Source organism: Arvicola amphibius, chromosome 1, assembly GCF_903992535.2.
Source record: "Arvicola amphibius chromosome 1, mArvAmp1.2, whole genome shotgun sequence".
NCBI lineage: Eukaryota > Metazoa > Chordata > Mammalia > Rodentia > Cricetidae > Arvicola > Arvicola amphibius.
In genome coordinates, this window is record NC_052047.1 from 77,378,012 (window position 1) to 77,397,163 (window position 19,152).

The 19,152-nt window shown below is 38.8% G+C and overlaps 1 protein-coding gene across 1 annotated transcript in view; it reads left to right on the plus strand.

Annotated features, from left to right (window-relative positions):
* The first annotated feature begins 6,502 nt into the window (after positions 1-6,502).
* The window catches only part of LOC119811760 (testis-expressed protein 30-like), a 131,632-nt gene continuing 118,982 nt past the window's right edge, over positions 6,503-19,152 (plus strand). Inside the window, exon 1 of the mRNA XM_042055090.1 lies at positions 6,503-6,625. Within this exon, the coding sequence (XP_041911024.1) occupies positions 6,503-6,625 (123 nt within the window). The remainder of the gene's footprint in view (positions 6,626-19,152) is intronic.

Consider the following 19,152-nt stretch of genomic DNA (forward strand, 5'->3'; position numbering starts at 1 on the left):
ATAATTGCATATATATGTACAAAAATAAACAACATAAAGTGGATGTATAAATTTAAATGTATTGCATATAGATGCATTTCTATATTTATATATAGAATATGTATGTAAATTAATTGCATTGTGTCAGTAAACAACTACTTCTTTATTGACAAAATGAAGGATATTTGGGTTGTTCCTATATCTGAATGATTAAGCACTGAAAGGAATAGCATTGCTAATTTTCTGTACTTTTCCAGAAATTTTACACTTACCTTTCTGTTTCTTTTGTCTAACTCAATGTCACCTTTTACATGATTGAGGAAATTAGTACCCTTATTGTCTCTTTTAAGTTTATTCTGTGTCTTGAGGATTGAATAAAACACCCTGTGAATTCAGCATATAGTTACATTCATAGCTTTGGCTAATTATAGGGAGAACATAAAGAAGTAAAAACAGCACAGACAGGCAGCACATGTAGTCATGACAAGAGAAATGCCAGAGCAATCTCCAGTAGTTCTCTCTCTGGGTAAATACAAGACATAATAACTTCACACATGGAACTGTGACAACACAGGAAAGTTTGACAGGGACTCAGAACCAGTGGTTTTACTGAGGTAAATCACATATGTGTGTCACATACTTAAAAATTTCAAACTCTGGAAAGAAATCATTTGTCCATTGAAAGCACAGTGCTGTCCAAATGTTATGGTCAAGTCACCGTTAGCAACTCTAAGAATGGCAGGAACTGTCCTCAGTTTTGTTCTGAGCAGCATGTAGGCCAAACTCAGAAGAAGGTCCTCTAAGTCTAATCATTTTGGTTTCTGTGTCCTTCTCTGTGGTCTGTAGCTTCTCTTCTACCTCTTCTCATTCATTAATTCAGTAACACCATTACATACAAGTCCCCGATGTCACCCGATATTCTGCTTCAGATTTTCTTACTTCTCTCCTCATTCTCCTCATCCTTCATCCTCTTTATCCTCCTTTACTTTCTCCTTGTTCCCACCTCCTCCCTCTCTTCTCTTTTTCTCTTTATCATCACTGATCCCAGCACCTCATGTATGGCAGACAAATGCTCTATGCAACTATACCTCTGATTCTTACTAATTATTAATAAATTTTTCTCTGAGTCATAGCCGATCTTAAAGAACTGCATATTTTCTAGCCAGTTGAGAATTTCCCATTATCTCATATTGTATTGCATGTTTATTTGTTTTATTTTAGCCCACAGGAACTGGCCTGAGGATAAAGTAATACTGTTTTTCCAATGAATATCCATTTGACTTAATAAGTCATCTTATTTGCAGATTGGCTTTAGTAGGAAATGGGTTCAGTATCAACCATGGTCTAAAGACTAAATGAAATAAGTTCAGACTGTTACCCCAGCAGAGCTTACAGGAAGAGATATGCAGATCCAAATCTACACTCAAAGTCATCTCGATTGTGTTGAGTACTCTTGCCTCTATAGGTACTGTCCCTTTTGGTTGGATAAAGCTACTGATAAAAAAGAATGTGTCTCAGGAAGAAAAGGGCTTCCAAAGAGCAATCCAGAGAAGCAACTCCAGACAAATGGGTGACTTATTGAAGAAATCATGATGGTCATAGCTGGACACATCACACAATTCAATCTATACAAGCATGTAAGAATACAATTACTTGAGGGTTAGGAACTTGTTTTGTACTCATACCTTCTATTTTTTTCAAAAATTAATATATTGATATTCTAGTAAGTGTAAGGAATGCACATCCATTTTATGCTTTGCTTTTAGCTTTTAAAATAATATTATCATTGTTAAAGTTTGACTCATTATCCTTCCTAATACTGCTTTATTCCTTACTAGCAATTGCCTTTTTACTGATATCATATTATTTTGCGGATTGTTTTAACCCTTTATTTCAAAACTTGACACTGAAAATCACCGATTTCACACAATTAAAAATGTTCAATGTGCACTCAGTATCCTACTCCAGCTAATAGGAAATCAACTCTATCTATTAAATAAAAGTAGGGAGGGATGACTGGAATTGTTTACAACAGGGTGAATTGAGCTCTCTGACTTTTTCTGTGCTGATGCTATTATTGTTTTGTTCCCTTATGTGGCCAATTACAACAATGCTGCCACTACTCACAGCTTAGAATACAAGCAGAAAAGGAAAAGCAAGCTATTGAAATCACATGGCCCAGCTGACTTTGTGACCATCATTAGTTATCTACAATCTGAACATGTATTCGTATTATTCCCTTAAAATAAATTTAAACAAAACTCACTCTAATTCTTCAATATTGAAAAGCACAACTCTAATCCAGGGACCTCTACAGGAAAAAAAATAGTGGCTTATTTTCCTGTCATTCTCAGCTTGACATGGCGCCAGCCCATTCCAATTCCATGAACTGCATGCTGCTGATTAGAAACTTCATTATTTTTCTCCCATAGAGCACAGGAGCGAAGGAAAATGTATCCAGGAAAACTAGTTGACTTGGCTTTGCTACCACTGAGCAAAGGATTCTCAATATTTCTTTACCAAAAGCTACTTAATTTTGTCTCAGGGATTTTTTTTTTTTTTTTGACAAGAGAAAATAAGTATCAGAAGTTATTTGGAGAACTGAGAGGTTCGTGAGTTCTGAATCACAATATGTTCTATGACTATGTGATTTGATTTCATGACAGTGAATTTGCTGAGGCAAGCATGAGGCATGTATTGTAGACAGAAAAGAGGCAATCATGAAAGGTCTGTAACCAGGGCAAATTTTGTCTACTTTAACACTGTTGATAGCAGCTGTCAAGAGGAGAACTAGATGATCCTCATTAAGATAGGTAAAGACATGTTACAGAAATTCTCATGTTAATTGTGTTTCTGGTGCTACAGTAACATATCTAAGATAATTAATTTATAAAGCAAGAAGTTTATTTTTTCTTTGTTTTGGAGATGTTTTGAGCCCCTGGTAAAGGTTGAGTGTGGACAAGGAAAGTCTTCATCAGTCAAAATGTAAAACTTGAAGAAGCAAAGATTATGTTCCTAACTGACCTATGTATTAATTTTTTTTTTGTTGTTGATACTGCTTTCCTCTGATGAGATAAAATGATCCAGAAGAAAAAGCACCTGTAGGGAGAAAGGGTTTATTAGACTCATAGGTCACGGTCTATTATGGCAAAGAAGGCACAGTTGTGAGTGATTGACAGGACTGGTTACCTTACACCTACAGTGCAGAGCACAGAACAATGGATAAGTGTATGTAGGTGTTCGGCTTGATCTCTCCATTTGTATACACACTAGGATCCCCTGCTTATGCAATGGTGCCATGCATGGTGGGCAGACCTTTCCCCTAATTAACATCATTAAGATTTTCCTATGCAGATATGTCTATAGGCCCATCTCCCAAGTGAATCTAGATCTTGTCGAACTGATAATTGTTAGGAACCGTCACTTCTGAGATGGCTTGAGATTCTCTTCAAGGTATCCATGTCTTGAGCACCACTTTATCTTCTAAAAGTGTCACTCCTGAGACCAAGAATTTAACACATAGACCTTTGGAAGAATTCAACTTCCAAAAGGTAAGAATGATTTTCTTTGTCTCTCATCTTACTCTACATTGAGTAATATTTTCTGTAAATTCGGAAGGCTATGAATTTCGTGTCACCAAACAGAGAATTGGCAAACAGATGGTCATTAAAAAACAGAGACGTCTATGAAGTAAAACAGAAGCTATGAAGCAGCAAAAACAAACAAAAGAATATTAGGCTACATAGGAACGTCTCTGAAAGACAGTTTTTCAAAACATTTACTTAAATCATTTAAAATATTATCAGATTCCTTTGTTTAGAGATGCACACCTGTTTCTAATTTGAAGCAAATGTGTAACATGAAAGTGTTTATAGTAATATATTTTTCTAAGTAATTATATTTAATCATAATTTTAAGATCATTAGAGTGTTTTAATTGAAATTTAAAATTTTAAGAATTATAAAAATAACTAAACTATGTCCAAGGATATTGAGAAAACACAGGTAGATCATTAGTAAATCTTTGGAGAGAAGATCAAATGAATTGATAGTTAAAAATTATCTTGTTAGAGAATATACAACCACTACTTGACAAACTAGCATAAGCCATGACTACACTCTAAACGTCTACTTTTATACTCACAAATGTAGTCCTCACCCCTCATCAGAGACATTTCTGTTTTCAACAGATGGAGACCATTACAGAACAAACACATCCAATCAAAATGCAGAGTTAAAGAATTTGGTTCCAATGAATCCATCCACAACACAACTCTTATACAAAAATCTTACGGAACATTGTGAAAGAGCATGGTAGGAAAATTGTAAGAGGCAATTAAGAACAGCAATAGCCAAGCCAAAATAGATGGAGGAAGCCCATGAGTCACCAACCGTACAAAATGAACTATAGGGAACCAAAGAATTCTGAAAACAAAAGAAATAGTCTTCCCCAGGGAACAGCATATCAATTCATTTTTTAATACCAAAAGGTCAAGCCTGAAACCATACATATGAGTAACATTATACAGAATGAATAGGTTATATGTATGGATGTATATTCAAATGCATATAATAGCAATGAAAATGAGGTAAAAAATTTGAAAAAGCCCAAAAGGTGATCATGGAAGTGTTTGCAGAGAGTAAAGGGAAGGGAAAATGTTATTATAACATAATTTCACAAAAAGAATACGAAGATGATTGGATAAAGGAGATGGATATAAGAAGAAATGGGGGAGAAAATGAAATACCCAAAACATATAAATTTAATAAACATGTTATTAAAAACTCCTATTAAACAAAAATATGCCCCAGCAGTGGTGGTGCACCCCTTTGATCCAAACACTTGGGTAGCAGAGGCAGGCAGATCTCTAAGTTTGAAGCCAAGGACAGCCAAGGCTACATAGAAAAATCCTATCTTGAAATAAATAAATAAATAAAATATGTGTGTATGTATATATAACTACATGCAACCCAAGAAACTAAATATTCTAGAAATGATATAAGAAATGACACACCAAAGTTCAGAACAGTTATAAATAAAAATGAACAAAATATAAAAAATTAAATAACTCAGAGATGACAAACAAGAACAAACAAAATCAATGTTAAAGAATATTGTATTTGAATATGCAAAGGACATAGATGGAGCCCCTACCCAGATTCTTTGGACTGTGAAGGGGGATCACAGCCAATCAGGAGCCTCCTGGTGCCTTGACACAGTGTTATCAGATACCAAGTGCTGCTGGAGGTCTCTAGCCCTGGGCATGGGAGAGAAGAAAGGCATAAAGCTCAGTATCATTCCTTGAGACTGGGGCAGGCAGCGTTCAACTAAGCACCACCTGTGATCCAACCAAGAGCTCTGGTTCTGAGTGGTCAGGCACCATTGTGCTGAGAGAGTACAGGGAGAGGAGGTAGAAGAATGGAAGAGGCAGAATGGTTCATGGGCTGCGGACAGAGGTGGCTCTGGAGAGGTGAGGGTGGTAAAGAATGGGCTGATGTAAATGGCCAGTCGGCCACCAGAGTCCAGGAAGATATAGGGGCCTGACCTATGAACAAGGAGCAGCCAAGGGGGCCTATGTTGATGTCTGTGGCTCCTGTCACTGCTGGAGGTTGTACTGGTCTAGGTCATCACTTGGGGCCATGTTGGTGTCTGAGGGTTGTGGCATGCCAATCTGGATAGCTTGCACAATGTCCTGAGACCATGGTGACAACCTGACCCAGGCTGCTGCTGAAGACCATGTCTAGGTCTGCAGTCCTGCTGCCAAAGGCATTTGTGTTGATGTTCCTGGACCATGCTGCCAACAGAGATCACACAGATGCCTGGGGTCTGGGTCAAAAGCTATGACCTTGTTTGTGTCTGAGGGCTGTGCAACCACCTGGGCCAGGGTGATTTGCGTGGCCAGGACTGTTATCTGGGGCCATTGTATCCTCTGGCTTAAGGCTGAGGTCAAGGACCACGTCTGGTTGACACTCTGCTACAGAATCTGTTTGGATGACTATGGTCATCAAAGACAGTACTGATGCTAGGGGTCTGGTCTGCCACCTGAATCCATGTAGATATTGGAGAGCCATGCTGCTGTGGGGACCATGCCAGTCCAGGTGGCCTATGATGACATCAGGCTGTGCTACTGCCTAGGGCCATGTGTGGGTCCATTGTTCTACTACAGTTAGGGTTTGTATTGATGTCCATGGGCCATGTTGCCACTAAAGGACACATAGATACCTGGGGTCTGGGCTGCAACCTGTGACCATGAGGGTATCTGAGGGCCCTGGTGCCACCAGGGACATCCTGATCTGAGTGGCCTGCACTGTCACCCTGTCTCTTCCAGTCCTGGGCTGCTGCAAAGGGTCATGTGTAGGTCTGTGGTCCTATAGCAGATTAGTCTAAATTGATGTCCCAGGGTTCCTGTTATCACCATGTGGTGATCAGTGTCTGACTGGATTTTGAACTATGTTGTTATCTGAGAACCATGCCACACTTGGGTCCATGCTGAACCCGATGACTGATACTGCCACCTGTAGCCATGGAGACAGATGGGCACTGGTCACTGCCTAGGGCCATGTCTGTGGTTCTGCTTAAGGTGGGGATTGGGATGATGTCCATGGCTACAGTTGCCATTGAGGGCTCTTTGGATGCCCAGGGTCTGGTAAGCCACATGGGACCATGTTCGTGACCAGGGACCATGCTGCCTCATATTTCTCCTACAGCAATCATTATGAGGGCCCTGCATCTTGTCTAGGTAAAACAGTAGAATTGGCCCTCCTGGTGACATGAGTGATAGAGACCCAGATCTAAGGGCCTGAGAGCAGGAGAACTTGCCCTGCTGCCTGCTGTAGCCTGCATTGGGTGAGCTAGCCAAAGCAGTGCTGGAGAGCTCACTCAAACTGTGATAAAGAGAGAGATCTAGTGAAATGACCAACCCAGCTACCATCCAGGCCCAGAACCAGGGCTATGAATTGTCCCACCTCAACATCTACAGAATCTATAAACTGTTGGAGAATGTGAAGGGGACAAACCTACAGATCCAAAGCAGTAGGATCTCCAAGACACAAGACAACAGCATGATTTCCAAGATGAGCCCCGTTGAGCGTTCATTATCAGTGGTATAGCAGAAACCAGAGGCCTTGAACCAGACCAGTGACTTGTGGAAATGAACACTTGCAAGTAAAGATGAATGGGCTAAAGGGTACACTGTGTGACACAACGGGCCACACTACAAGTTTCATGATACAATTCTTTTACTTTTTCTTTTCTTTTCTTTTCTTTTCTTTTCTTTCTTTGTTTGTTTTTGCTTTACTTTCTTTGTTTTGCTTGTTTTTTTTTTCTTTTAAATTTGATTTTGGTTTGGTTGGGGGAGGTTGCAAGGACAGAGGGCAGAAACAATGAGATGGAGAAAATATTCAGATTAGAATGCATGATTTGAAATTCACAAAAAAATCAATAAAAGTGAGAAAAAAGAGAATATTATAAATAATGGAAAAGGTGGTTGTATACTAATTGGAAGCCATTTAGACAGCCTGAACTGGACCAGTTTTTTACTTCTTATTTTTAGTTTTCATGGACAAGTACAAAATGTTCTGGAAATATAACAAGCTGAGATAGGAAAGAACAAATAGGAATGGCCTGGGTTCTTCCTGTCCCCCTGTCCCTACTTGAATAAGATGTCCCATATCATGTTATCCCAGAGATTAACCTCAGTGCAATCTCTCACAAGAAAAATGACATGTTACCTTGGCAACTTGATTTTAAGTTCTCTCTGGGTTTTGTCACTATTACAGCTTTTAATACTGAGTCACCAAAGAAACAATTAGTCCAATGCAAGTGAATGAAAAGAGAGTCTGATTAATTTATCAACATGAAATTGTAAGAACGGGATGAGGAGAAAACAACATCAGATTATGGAAATAGTTCCTCAAAGTATTGGAAGGAAGGGAGAGAAGGAGGAAAGAAAGAAGGAAAATATGTTTTCCTAGAATCAGCCAGCAAGGCTTGAATGTCTGCATAATGAATATTTAAATTCTGGGGCCACTAGTACCATCAAATTTGAAGACTTGCTTTAGATATGTACTTTATTTTACTGAAAAACATATGTGAAAAGAAACAATGTAGGTTGTAACTCAAAAATTTGAAGACGAATGGGATTTCACTTTCTCAGAAAGAAGACAAAAACAAGGATCTCTGAGTTCGAGGCCAGCCTGGTCTACAAGAGCTAATTCCAGGACAAACTCTAGAAACTACAGGGAAACCCTGTCTCGAAAAACCAAAAAAAAAAAAAAAAAAAAAAAAAAAAAAAGACAAAAACAAAAACTCACTAACAGTTTAGCTGTAGATCGGAATTCACAGAGCAAGGTCAAATTTCCTGTGTTCTTGTGAGTTCAATTGTTTGAGCATCTGAAGAAGCAACCATCTATTGTGTAAATCTTACATTAAGAAAAGCAGCAAATAAATCCACAACACAGCTATCTACACATGGGAGCGAACAGCCTCAGTAAAGTATATAGAACTCTTTACTTGTCCACTTGACTTAAAGCCATATTGCATTTTTATTGGATGGCAGAATTTTGAAAGTGTGTTCTAACTACGGGGAAGGTACTCTCCTGTAAATGTTGCCATCTAAAGATACTTTGACAGTGCCCTCCAGATTCAAAGGGACCATATACCAAATTCATACAGTAACATAAATTATTGAACTCACTTCAGCCAGCTTTTATAGGATTTTTCTTATGTTTCAGACTCTGTACAATCTGGGAATCATCCATTTAATTTTCCAATCAATACAACCTTTATAAAAATAAAGCCACTGAGAGTCAGAGGCAAGATGCTTTACATTGGCATCTAGATGTGGTGTCAAGACTGTATGACTCTTCAGTGCTGTAACCTGGAGACTCATTGTAAGGAAGGGGACTGTTCTTGTGTTATCAACTATGATCTATTGGAAAATGAATCATCATGTCTTGTGATTCTGCCTCCATACCTGTTGCTGAGACCTTTTGTCAGATATATCATCCACACGCACTGATTAGTTAGTGAAGTTGTTTCCTGCTGCTGAACAATTAAGACGATGATAATTTTAACTTGTATTTTTTTTGGTGTGACCTGTAGTTCCCAATATGCACTATAATTGTGCCAACCTGTGCAAACTGTTCGCTACATTGAGCAATTGAGGTTAGTTTGCTTTGGTCTTATTACTTTAATTGTTGCTTCTTGGTTCCCAACTTCATGTGAAAATTATATGGCAAGCATTCTGTGTTCCACATGAAATATTAATTTACATGTTTTAAAATCTCACCTGAAGCATAAATGAAGATAACTGAAATCACTCTCATCAAGTACAAGTACACATACACACACAAATGCACATGCACACAAACACACACACATTCTGACTCCTGGCAGAAGGTTATTACAATTCACTTAGTTCAAAGAAACAAAAGACAAAAGGACATGGCATCAATGAGACACTGATTCTAAAATTTTGCTTACATATTTCAATTAACTTAGTTAAATAGTCTTAAGATATATCACATGGGTGATTGTAGTAGTTTAAACCTTTCATCTTGAAGATTTTAAATTTAGCATCATGTTCAACTGTTCTAAGCTAAAAGTTATTGTTCAAGGGTTTGCTTCCAAGTACCATTAAGACTTTATCTTCTTCATATGAACTTCATATCTAATCACAAGGATTTCTAAAAAGCTTGACTGTTCTTTCCTGCTCTCTTCACTCTCTCCTGCTTCTCTTCTTTCCCTTCCCTTCCCTTCCCTTCCCTTCCCTTCCCTTCCCTTCCCTTCCCTTCCCTTCTCTTCCCTTCCTTCTCTCCCTCATTTTTCTTTCCTCCTGTTATCAAAGTAGATTAATATTAGAACTACTTTTTAATTTACATTATAATTAGTTAATTACTCATTTATTACAAATTTATCATGGTATTGTTTCTATTAATTTATCAATAATATACTCTGTGGAAAATTTATTCTTGTCTTTATGATTATGATAAATTTTTCCTGAAACCACACATATACATAATCAATACAATTCATTGGATTGTTTATACAAATCATTATAACATGTATCCCCACCTTTCAATACTCTCTACCCAGAACTCTGGAACTTATTTCCTCCTATGCTGCATCTTTGCTTAGACAAATGACTGACTTTGACCAATGGAAAATTAGCCAATGTGATGCGGGAGAGCCGTAAAATGCCTGATGCTGTGACTTGAGTTCTAACTTGTTGCCTTTACTAAATCTGTCACCCGATTGTAACAGTCCCAATGGATGCTTGAATCCATCTTCTTCCACTGTTCCCCCAAACAAATAGTCTCCTAAGTGTCCACAGGATAGCAAGCCACTGGAGAGCTAGCTGACAAGGAGCCTGTAGCAGGCTTTGTCTCTAGGGCCACCAACCAACTCCCAAATCTTGACATGGAGACTTAATATTAGTGATAAAAGCTCTTCCTTGTCTTAGTTCTTACTTTGGTGTCTTCTTATCTATGCTTTGTTTGGGATCTTTTTATCTTTCTTTTTGTACATCCTCTTCTTTGTTGGATGCCTAGTTATTCTTGGATATCATCTTTTTTTCCCTCATTCGCTCCTCTTATCTTCTCCTCCTTTGCCTAGATTTTCCCTCCTATTTATTCTCTTTTCCCTCCAGCTAACCTGTCCTTTCTCTGCCTGCATATTGGCCATTCAGATCTTTATTAGAACAATCATGTGCTTTAGGAATGCAAGGTGCAACAGCAACACATCTTTGCATTATTCAACAAATGCAGCATAAAAAATAACACATTTTTACCTCATTAACAAAGACAGCAAGAACAAATTTAACATACCTTTCATATAATTAAAGTAATACATTTTTGCCTAGTTGAAATAATATGCCACAACAGAAGAGTAGAGCTAGGCCCTCTGGCCCAGTTGAGTCCTGTTGCTGGCCCATAGGACTATTAAAACCATCAAGGTGTTGTGTTTGGCAGGTGTTGTATAGTGATACCTTTTTTGTACAAATAAAGCTTGTCTGAAGATCAGAGTGTGGAACTAGCCACTAGCAAGCCATAGATGTCTGGTGGTCTGTACAGACAGACAAGAAGTGAAGTGTCTGGGCAGAGAGTAGAAATGATAAGGCAGGAAAAAGCAGGAACTCAGTGTTTTTCCCACTGGGAAGTTTGTGAGGTTAGGTGTGGCTGTGACTTGTTCTTCCTGTCTCTGATCTCTCAGCATTTTCTCAAATATCTGACTCTGGGCTTTTATTATTAAGACCTATTAGAACTTATGCTACAATATTGACTGGTATAAATTACTTAGTTTACTTAATTCTAGTTTTCTGTCAATTCTTAGGTGATTTAGAACATCGGCCTAGGCCATGTACTCCGTCACATACTTCCCCTTCTACTATTCTGTCAGTAGGATTGATTGTCACACAACACTGAGAGTCTTTTCTTCTGTGCTGGATATTTTATGTCAACTTGAAGAAAACTAAAGTCACCAGAGAGGAGAGAATCTCAGTTGAGGAAATGATAAGATTATGCTGCAATCAAGTTTGTAAGGCATTTTCTTAATTAGCGCTTAATGGGGGAAGGCTCAGCCTATTATGAGTGGTGCAATACGCAGGCTAGTCATCCTGGTTCTATAAGAAAAGGTACTCAAACACTAGGGAGCAAGCCAGTAAGCAGCACACCTCTATGACCTCTGCATCAGCACCTGCTTCTGTGAACCATGAGTGTGTGCTTGTAATAATTGATTAAATTCAACCTTGACTGAAGAGGCCGAGTTAGCAACTAGTTGACAGAAAGTAATCAGAGAGAGCCATAGGGTGCCTGTGACACATTAGAGAGATGCATAGGAAGAAGCAGGGAGAGACTTCCTGTAGCATGGGTTCTTTTGTTTTGGCAAAGTGAAAAGACTCTCTCTTTCCTTTTGAGAGGATGGCAAAGAGAGGTTAGTTAGTTGCTACCGAACCTCTCTGGGCTAGTAGATATTCATCCCATCCTTTGACATCCGAGTCTTATTAATAAATAGAATGATGGAGATTTAATTAAAAGATCTCGGTGGAAGTGACATAGCTGGTATCTGAGGGAACAGAATTCCTTTCAGACCACGGCCTGAGAGGCTGGGGCACTGATGCAGTAGCAGGCAAGTAACTACAGACTCATATCTGCTGGTTAAAACAACAGCAATTTAACGTCCAGCCTTGGAGCTGATGAAAAAACTATATCCAGTCTCCAGGTTCCTGTGATGCTTGAATTTCTATTCTGGCTTCCTTTGATGATTAACAGTGATGTTGAACTGTCAGTCAAATAAACACTTTTCTCCTGAGTTGCTTTGGTAATTGTGTTTTGTTGTGGCAATAGAAACTGTAGATATCACCTATATTTTTTTTTCAGGAAACTTCCTAGAAAAGTGTACCTGAGCATTTTCCCTTCTGTAGGCTTCATCAAGAACCCTAGTATCCTTTGATAACAGCCCATAGATACGTGAGTAACTTTAGGCAGGCAAGACAACTCTGAAGTCAGAGATTTTGTCACACATGGGAATTATACTTCAGAATCTAGCATGTTCTCTTTAACCACCAAACATAAAATTTACTTAAGTAAATGATACAATGTTTATAATATACTTTTTCATAATTTGTTATGCTTAAATTTAAAGTAGCACTAAAAGATGTCATTAAATGAGATCACTTATATTTCTGTACTTCCTTGAATTTGTTTCTAATTGTAGAAAGGGGTATGGTTTATATGTCGCAGAGAAAAATCCTGAAATAAATAAATTTCAATTGTGTATTATTCAGTCTTGTAATTCTTCTGTTTAAAAATGTAGATAATAAATTTACCAAAAGAAATATAAGTGCATGAAATCTAAAACAAGGTTTATTTTTCAAAAACATAAGAACTAGGTAAGCAGTATATAACTTTCACATGTGTGTTTTTTCTTACTATATGGGTGTGCTGATATCAATTTTTAGATACTTGTTGATAAATGTTATTATTTTATAACTACTCGTTACACTATTGACAGAGAGCCGTGGAGATAACACCTTGAAGTCTGACTTGTGTTCTCAGTCATTGAGGTGCAATAGAGAGAACACCAGTGGGTTTAGACTGAAAGATTCAGGGGCTGGAGAGATGTCTCAGAGGTTAGGAGTTCTTGCTGTTCTTGCAGAGGAACAAAACTGTTCTTGTATAGTACCTACATCAAATGGTTCACAAGCCCCTTTGACTGCAATGCCAGATCTGCCATCCTCTTCTGTTGTGTATGGATACATGCATGCCTCTGTACACACACACACACACACACACACACACACACACACCCCAATAATAAATTTTGAGATGAAAAGAATGAAAAGATCTATATCACATATGGAGGTGAATTGGTCTCACCCAATTCACACTTTAATCTCCAGTATCTAGGGACAAGTTTTTCTTTTCCAGGTGAAATTACTTTACGTCAAGAATATCACATACAAGTCTGTGAAGTCATAGAGTTCATCTACAGACACATGTGTTATTCCTCAAGTAAAGTAAAGACTGCCATAGCTTGTTGGTTAACATTAAGATTATTTCTCTGATTTCAGAAGACAGGGCAATTGTCTCAAATTCAATAAGCTACACTTAATCAAAGGCTGTGGACAAGGCCTCCTGTGCTGGTGGCTTTAAATTTAAATGATACCTTAATGGATCCATAAGGCAGGACACTGACCCACACATGATTGTTTTTCATAAATCTGAGTTCATACAGTAGGTCTTACTAGCAAGATGAACTGGTTTCACACTCATCATGTCTCCTTTCTTTTCTAATCTCCCCCTGTTGGAAGACAATTATATATCCTAATATGAATGTCCCACCATTATGTTTGGAACATACTTAACCATTAAGGGTCAAATCAGAAGATGAATTCTACTATGAGTCTTACCAATATCTAATTTGGATAGTGTTTCCATGTGATTCTTCGACTTAGGCAGAGAGTTGATGCGATTAAAGTACTTTGCGTACAATAAGGACCTGAGTTTTCAGATAAGTAGAGGAACTTACTACATTCTGACCTGTGAGCTCCTTACAATTCCCATATTGAATCTTAAGCTCCTGAAATAAACATTCCTACCGATGAGAGAGGAAGAGAGGCTATGTCCCGGGTGGATGGAGCCAGGACAGTTCGGGAAGAGCTTTAGTGTTAGGTTCAGTTAACACTCTCATATTATACTCTAAAACCATGAGGTGTGGCGGCTAGCAAGCAAGATGTTACAGGTGTATGTGTCATTCAGCATGTTTTTAAAGGTAAAGGCCTACGGCTTTAACTATTTCTCTAAGTCATTCTCTTCTAGGTAACAAGTGAAGTCATGCTTAGCAAATAGCAGTGCAAGTGGTCCTTAAAGTAAGTCAGTAAATAGATCAGCAAATTAGTACCTAATACTTTTACTGCCTAGGGTTTTTCTGCCACATTCTGTATCTTACGAATCTATCTTGAAGAAATGGGTTGGCATCCCTGTTGTAATGTCTGCATTGTGCTCCATGGCTTTCATTTGTACTTGTAAGCCTTAATCATTTTTAATAACTTTGTATCATTTTTCATACTATTCCTGACAGACTATTTAGCATTAAGCAATATTCTTATTTATAAACATCATGTATCTCTCTCTCTTTTTTTAGTAGCAATCAGGTCTAATCTGTAAGATTTTAAAAGACCATTGCAGTCAGGAATCTATTTTATTCTGAAAAGTGGCTTTATTTTCTTGAACAATTGTTGTAATGAGCCGCTTATTTGTTCCCAGCTACTCAGGCCCAAAATAATCACACAGAAACTATATTAATTAAATCACTGCTTGGCCCATTAACTCTAGTTTCCTATTGGCAACTCTTACATATTAACTTAACCATTTCCATTGATCTGTGTATCACCACGTGGCAGTGGCTTACTAGGTAAAGTTCCAGTGTCTATCTCCAGTAGGGCTACATGGCTTCTCTCTGACTCTCCCTTTTTTATCCTGGCATTCAGTTTAATTTTCCTGCCTACCTAAGTTCTGCCCTATCAACAGTCCAAGGCAGTTTCTTTATTCACCAGTAGTATCCACAGCATTCAGAGGGGATTCCCACATTAACCAATAATTTTTTTCTTGTTCTGAGTAGAGAGTTGGCCATGGTGAACTCATTGGATACCTCTTGCCGTGGAACTGCTGTTCATTGACCTTGCCAATGTAATTCCTATCAAAACTAGTAAATATACAGTAGTTTTTACTCATGAATCTAGTGGGTGTAAGTATTGCTGTGCCTTGCTTCCTGGGAGCACACCTAAAATAGCAATAAAGAATACCCTTGTACAACTGTCTCCTGAGCAGCAGGCATAAATGCTTTGGGGGTAGGTTATGTATGCAGCCTGACGAATTGCAATTCTTTAATCAAGTCTGATAGAGATTTTTTCCTCTCACATATCAGATCTTTCCTATCACTTGAGCAGGTAGCCTAGTTAAACATGTTTCTTTTGCAGCATTAGGTTTTGGTTAGCCATTCCTATTCCAGTATAAGTAACCTAGATTGCATGTAGGCATATCCATCGATCCTGACCAAGGAAAACGAACTCATGCCTAGCATTTACTAAAGCCAGAATTCTAAGATATGTCATTTCCATATGAAGAAGAGCTTCTCCCAGTAACCAAAGGTCAGTTATGACCTTAACACCTTGTCCATCTGTGGGAGTTCATTTCCAAGCCTCCATCAGTGTGAAACCCATACAGTAGCATACATCCACAAATGTTATTTTTTTCCTCTTGCCACTCATTGACAATGGCCATACCCAAAAAGAAACACAAACTGGCCTGTTTCTCAGTAGAAGACCACCTGAAGGAGATAAGACAGACCTCTTCTGGTGGGCAGTTGGTAATACTGATGAGTATATGGGAATTGGAGCTGCCCTGAAACAAGGCAGACTAATTTATATGACAGCATCAGAAATTCTAAGTGACTACTGCATGTATGCATGAATCCATTCCCATATCAGGAGGGACAGCAGGATGCAGAGTAGGAGTTGAGCTGCTGTCTCCTTTCTGAGGTCATTTTGAGATAGCCAATTTCAGAGGCTGGTTTGGGTGAATCTCTTCCTGGCTGAAGTCCATAACAGCGTTAGGATGGGTGTGGCATATCCATTGGTTGATACCTGCAACTTTAAAGAATTTTCTGTGTTGTGCCTGCCCTGCAGCTGTATCAAGATCTCCTGGAGGCAGGCATGTCCATGTACTCAGGATTCCCCTTAGTCTTTTGGGAACAGTGGAGCAAGGAAGCTAAAAACAGTCTCAAATGGCAACTAATCGCACTGAGGGCATATATAATCCATCTTAAAGAGTGCAAATAATAGAAATTTTGACCAAGGGAGCTCTGTTCTTGGCAGTGTTTGGCCAGTGATGTGTCAAAGTCCTGTTTATTCCTTTCAATCTGACCTGAAGATTGGAGGTAGTACCCTTTGTCCAAGTTCCAAGTGATTGTGCAGGTAGGAAAAGCTTCTACAGAGCCTGAAAAGTGCATGCCATACCAACAAGTTTTTATCTTCCTTGCTAGGTTGAATGTAAGTAAATTCCATTTCTGCATGTCGATGTGCATAGGACTCTTGTTTTTGTGTCAGTGGAGGGGCCTTGGGTCCCTGCTTGAGATTGTTCCAAGCATACTGCAGACAGAATTTCTAGCTTGTTGGGTCAATTTTAGCAACCTCAAAAACATCAAATATCTTTGTAAAATTTCTTGTGGGCATTTTTCCCATATGGGTTTCTTTGTGAGCTTGCTGGAGTAGATAGAGAGCTCTCATCTCTATAATTATTATTTTCAAATCTGTAGTAATTATTCAGTCTTCCTCAGTTTTATTCACCTCTTCATAAGTTGCTCCTTTTCTTTCTTCTGGGGTATATATAATGGTGCTCTGGGAACATGGGGAATATAAACATATTTGGGGGGTAATGGAGGAGACTGCAGAACTATGTTTTCATCAAGGGCAGCTTATTTGGCTTCCTGGTCTTCCAGTTGATTTTTCCTGGCTCACTTGACATGGACTCTTCATGTGAGCCTTGCAGAGCACTAATACAAGACAGAGCCCCAGATAGCTTCAAAAAACTGGAGAATTGAGTCACTGTTTTTGCTTTTTTTGTTTGCCTCTGAAATGAGATATCAATATATCTTTGCTTTAAGCTAGTTACTTGATTTCCCCTGTTGATTTCAGCTCCCATCAGTAATGGGGAGTGGCTCATGCTTTAAATCTAGCCTTGAGAAATAAACATCACTTATAATTTCTCTGCAATCATAGAGGAGCATTTCCTCCTCTTCAGGCAAGCATGTGGCCAGATATCATAGATTCCCTCTTCTTAGATGAGGGCAGAGCTTTGACATTTCCCTTAGTTGACACATTGGGATGGGCTTACCCCTGGAATGAAGTGGACAAGAGTCTCACAGAGGTGGCTACTCAGATGAAGTTGGTGAGCATTGCATCAGGACATATTCTCCTGGAGGAGCAGAATTAGTTATATTGCAAATTTCATCAGAGCCAGTGGAGAGGCAGCGTAATTGACAAAATATTATCCTCCGAGGAAACCAAAGGGGGTGATTTCTTGGTTTCAGGCTTAGCAGCCTTTATAACCAGTATCTCAGAGGCAGTGAAGGTCCTGGTAGCAAATTCGTCCTGCAGGATCTTGAGCCAGCACACAGGATGAATGAATATATGGAAATTGGTCTGGGTGACCAGATGATTCCATACAGACCTCTCAAACTATGTTAACCAGAGTCAAATCTAGAGTTCCTTCAGTTGGCCAGGAGATATCAAGAGAAGGTCAATGGTTTCAGAATCTTTAATTCAGAGCCCTCTGTCTTTACCCTTAAGTCAGTTGTAAACTCTCTTTTAGAGTTGTCAAACATGATTTATCTGGATCACATAGACCCCAAACAGAGAAGAGTTTATATGTGACTAGGCTCATGTGGCACAAAGGTCTAGTGGAGAAGACTAACTTTTCCCTCAAGCATCTGCTTGCCTGGCTCATTGTCTAAGGACAACTTAAGAGGTCTTACTGGAACCTATTATTGGAGGTGAGTGCCTTTACAGGTGAAATGATTTCAAAGAGACTTCAGGTTGGGAGGGGGTGCTAACCAGATCCCACAGCCACAGAACTCTGGTACCATTACCAGTGTTCATACAAATGTTCACCATTCATTCAGAAGTTACACACTCCAATTTTTAAATTCCTAGTCTATTTCTCTGGAGACAATTATCATTGCCATGACATCCCTTCCAAGTTTTTATTTGGAAGCTAGCACCACCTCGGTACTCTATTGAGGCTTCCAATGCTTTTTCTTACATGGTGATCAAGCCTCCATCAGCCTTCCCTGCCTATCTCTTCCAGGGTCCTTACCTGATGTAGATGTCATGCCTAGAGCTATCTTCTTCCACTCAAAGACTCTCATACTGGGTATCACAGTTCCCTTGATCACTGGACGGAGACTCTGGAGTACTCACTGAGAGCCCACTTTCCTGTTTTAGAGAACTTCAGTGAGATTAGGTGGCCAGGAGTAGTAGTCTCTTTGGCTAACCTGGGGTCTTGGTGAAAGTGATTTTGCTGAACACTCTAGAAGCACTTCAGGAATCTTTCTGGAATAAACATTCCAGTATCTATGGAAGAACAGAGACGTCACTAGTTGGTGGAAGCTAGCATAGCTCCTAAAAGGATTCAATACTTACACCAATTCGTATTCTCATTTAGTATTATAAAACCAGAAGGTGAGGCAGACAAGCAAGCAAGATTTTACAGAATCACACACAGCAGTCAGAGGATTGTTAAGAGCAATAGCCCATTGTTTTAGCTATTTCTCAAGGTCATTCTGTTTCAGAAAGCAAATGAAATCATTCTTGGCAAATAGGCAGTGCAGGTGGTGCTTTCAATAAAACACTAAACAAATAAATAAATTTTAGTGTCTAATAAATGCTCTTTTCTTTAAACCTTTTACTACTTCAATGTATGTTGCGGAATATTTGATCTCATTGTGAACCCAAGTTTGTGTGACTTAAATAAAACCTTGGGTCAAGAAGTGACACTAGCAATTAGTTGACAGGAAGTAGCCATAGAGAGTTAGATGAAGTCTGGAAAATGGATAGAGCTACAGTAAGGGAGGGAATCTGGGGCAGAGGGGGAAAAAACTCTCCTTTGCTGGGTG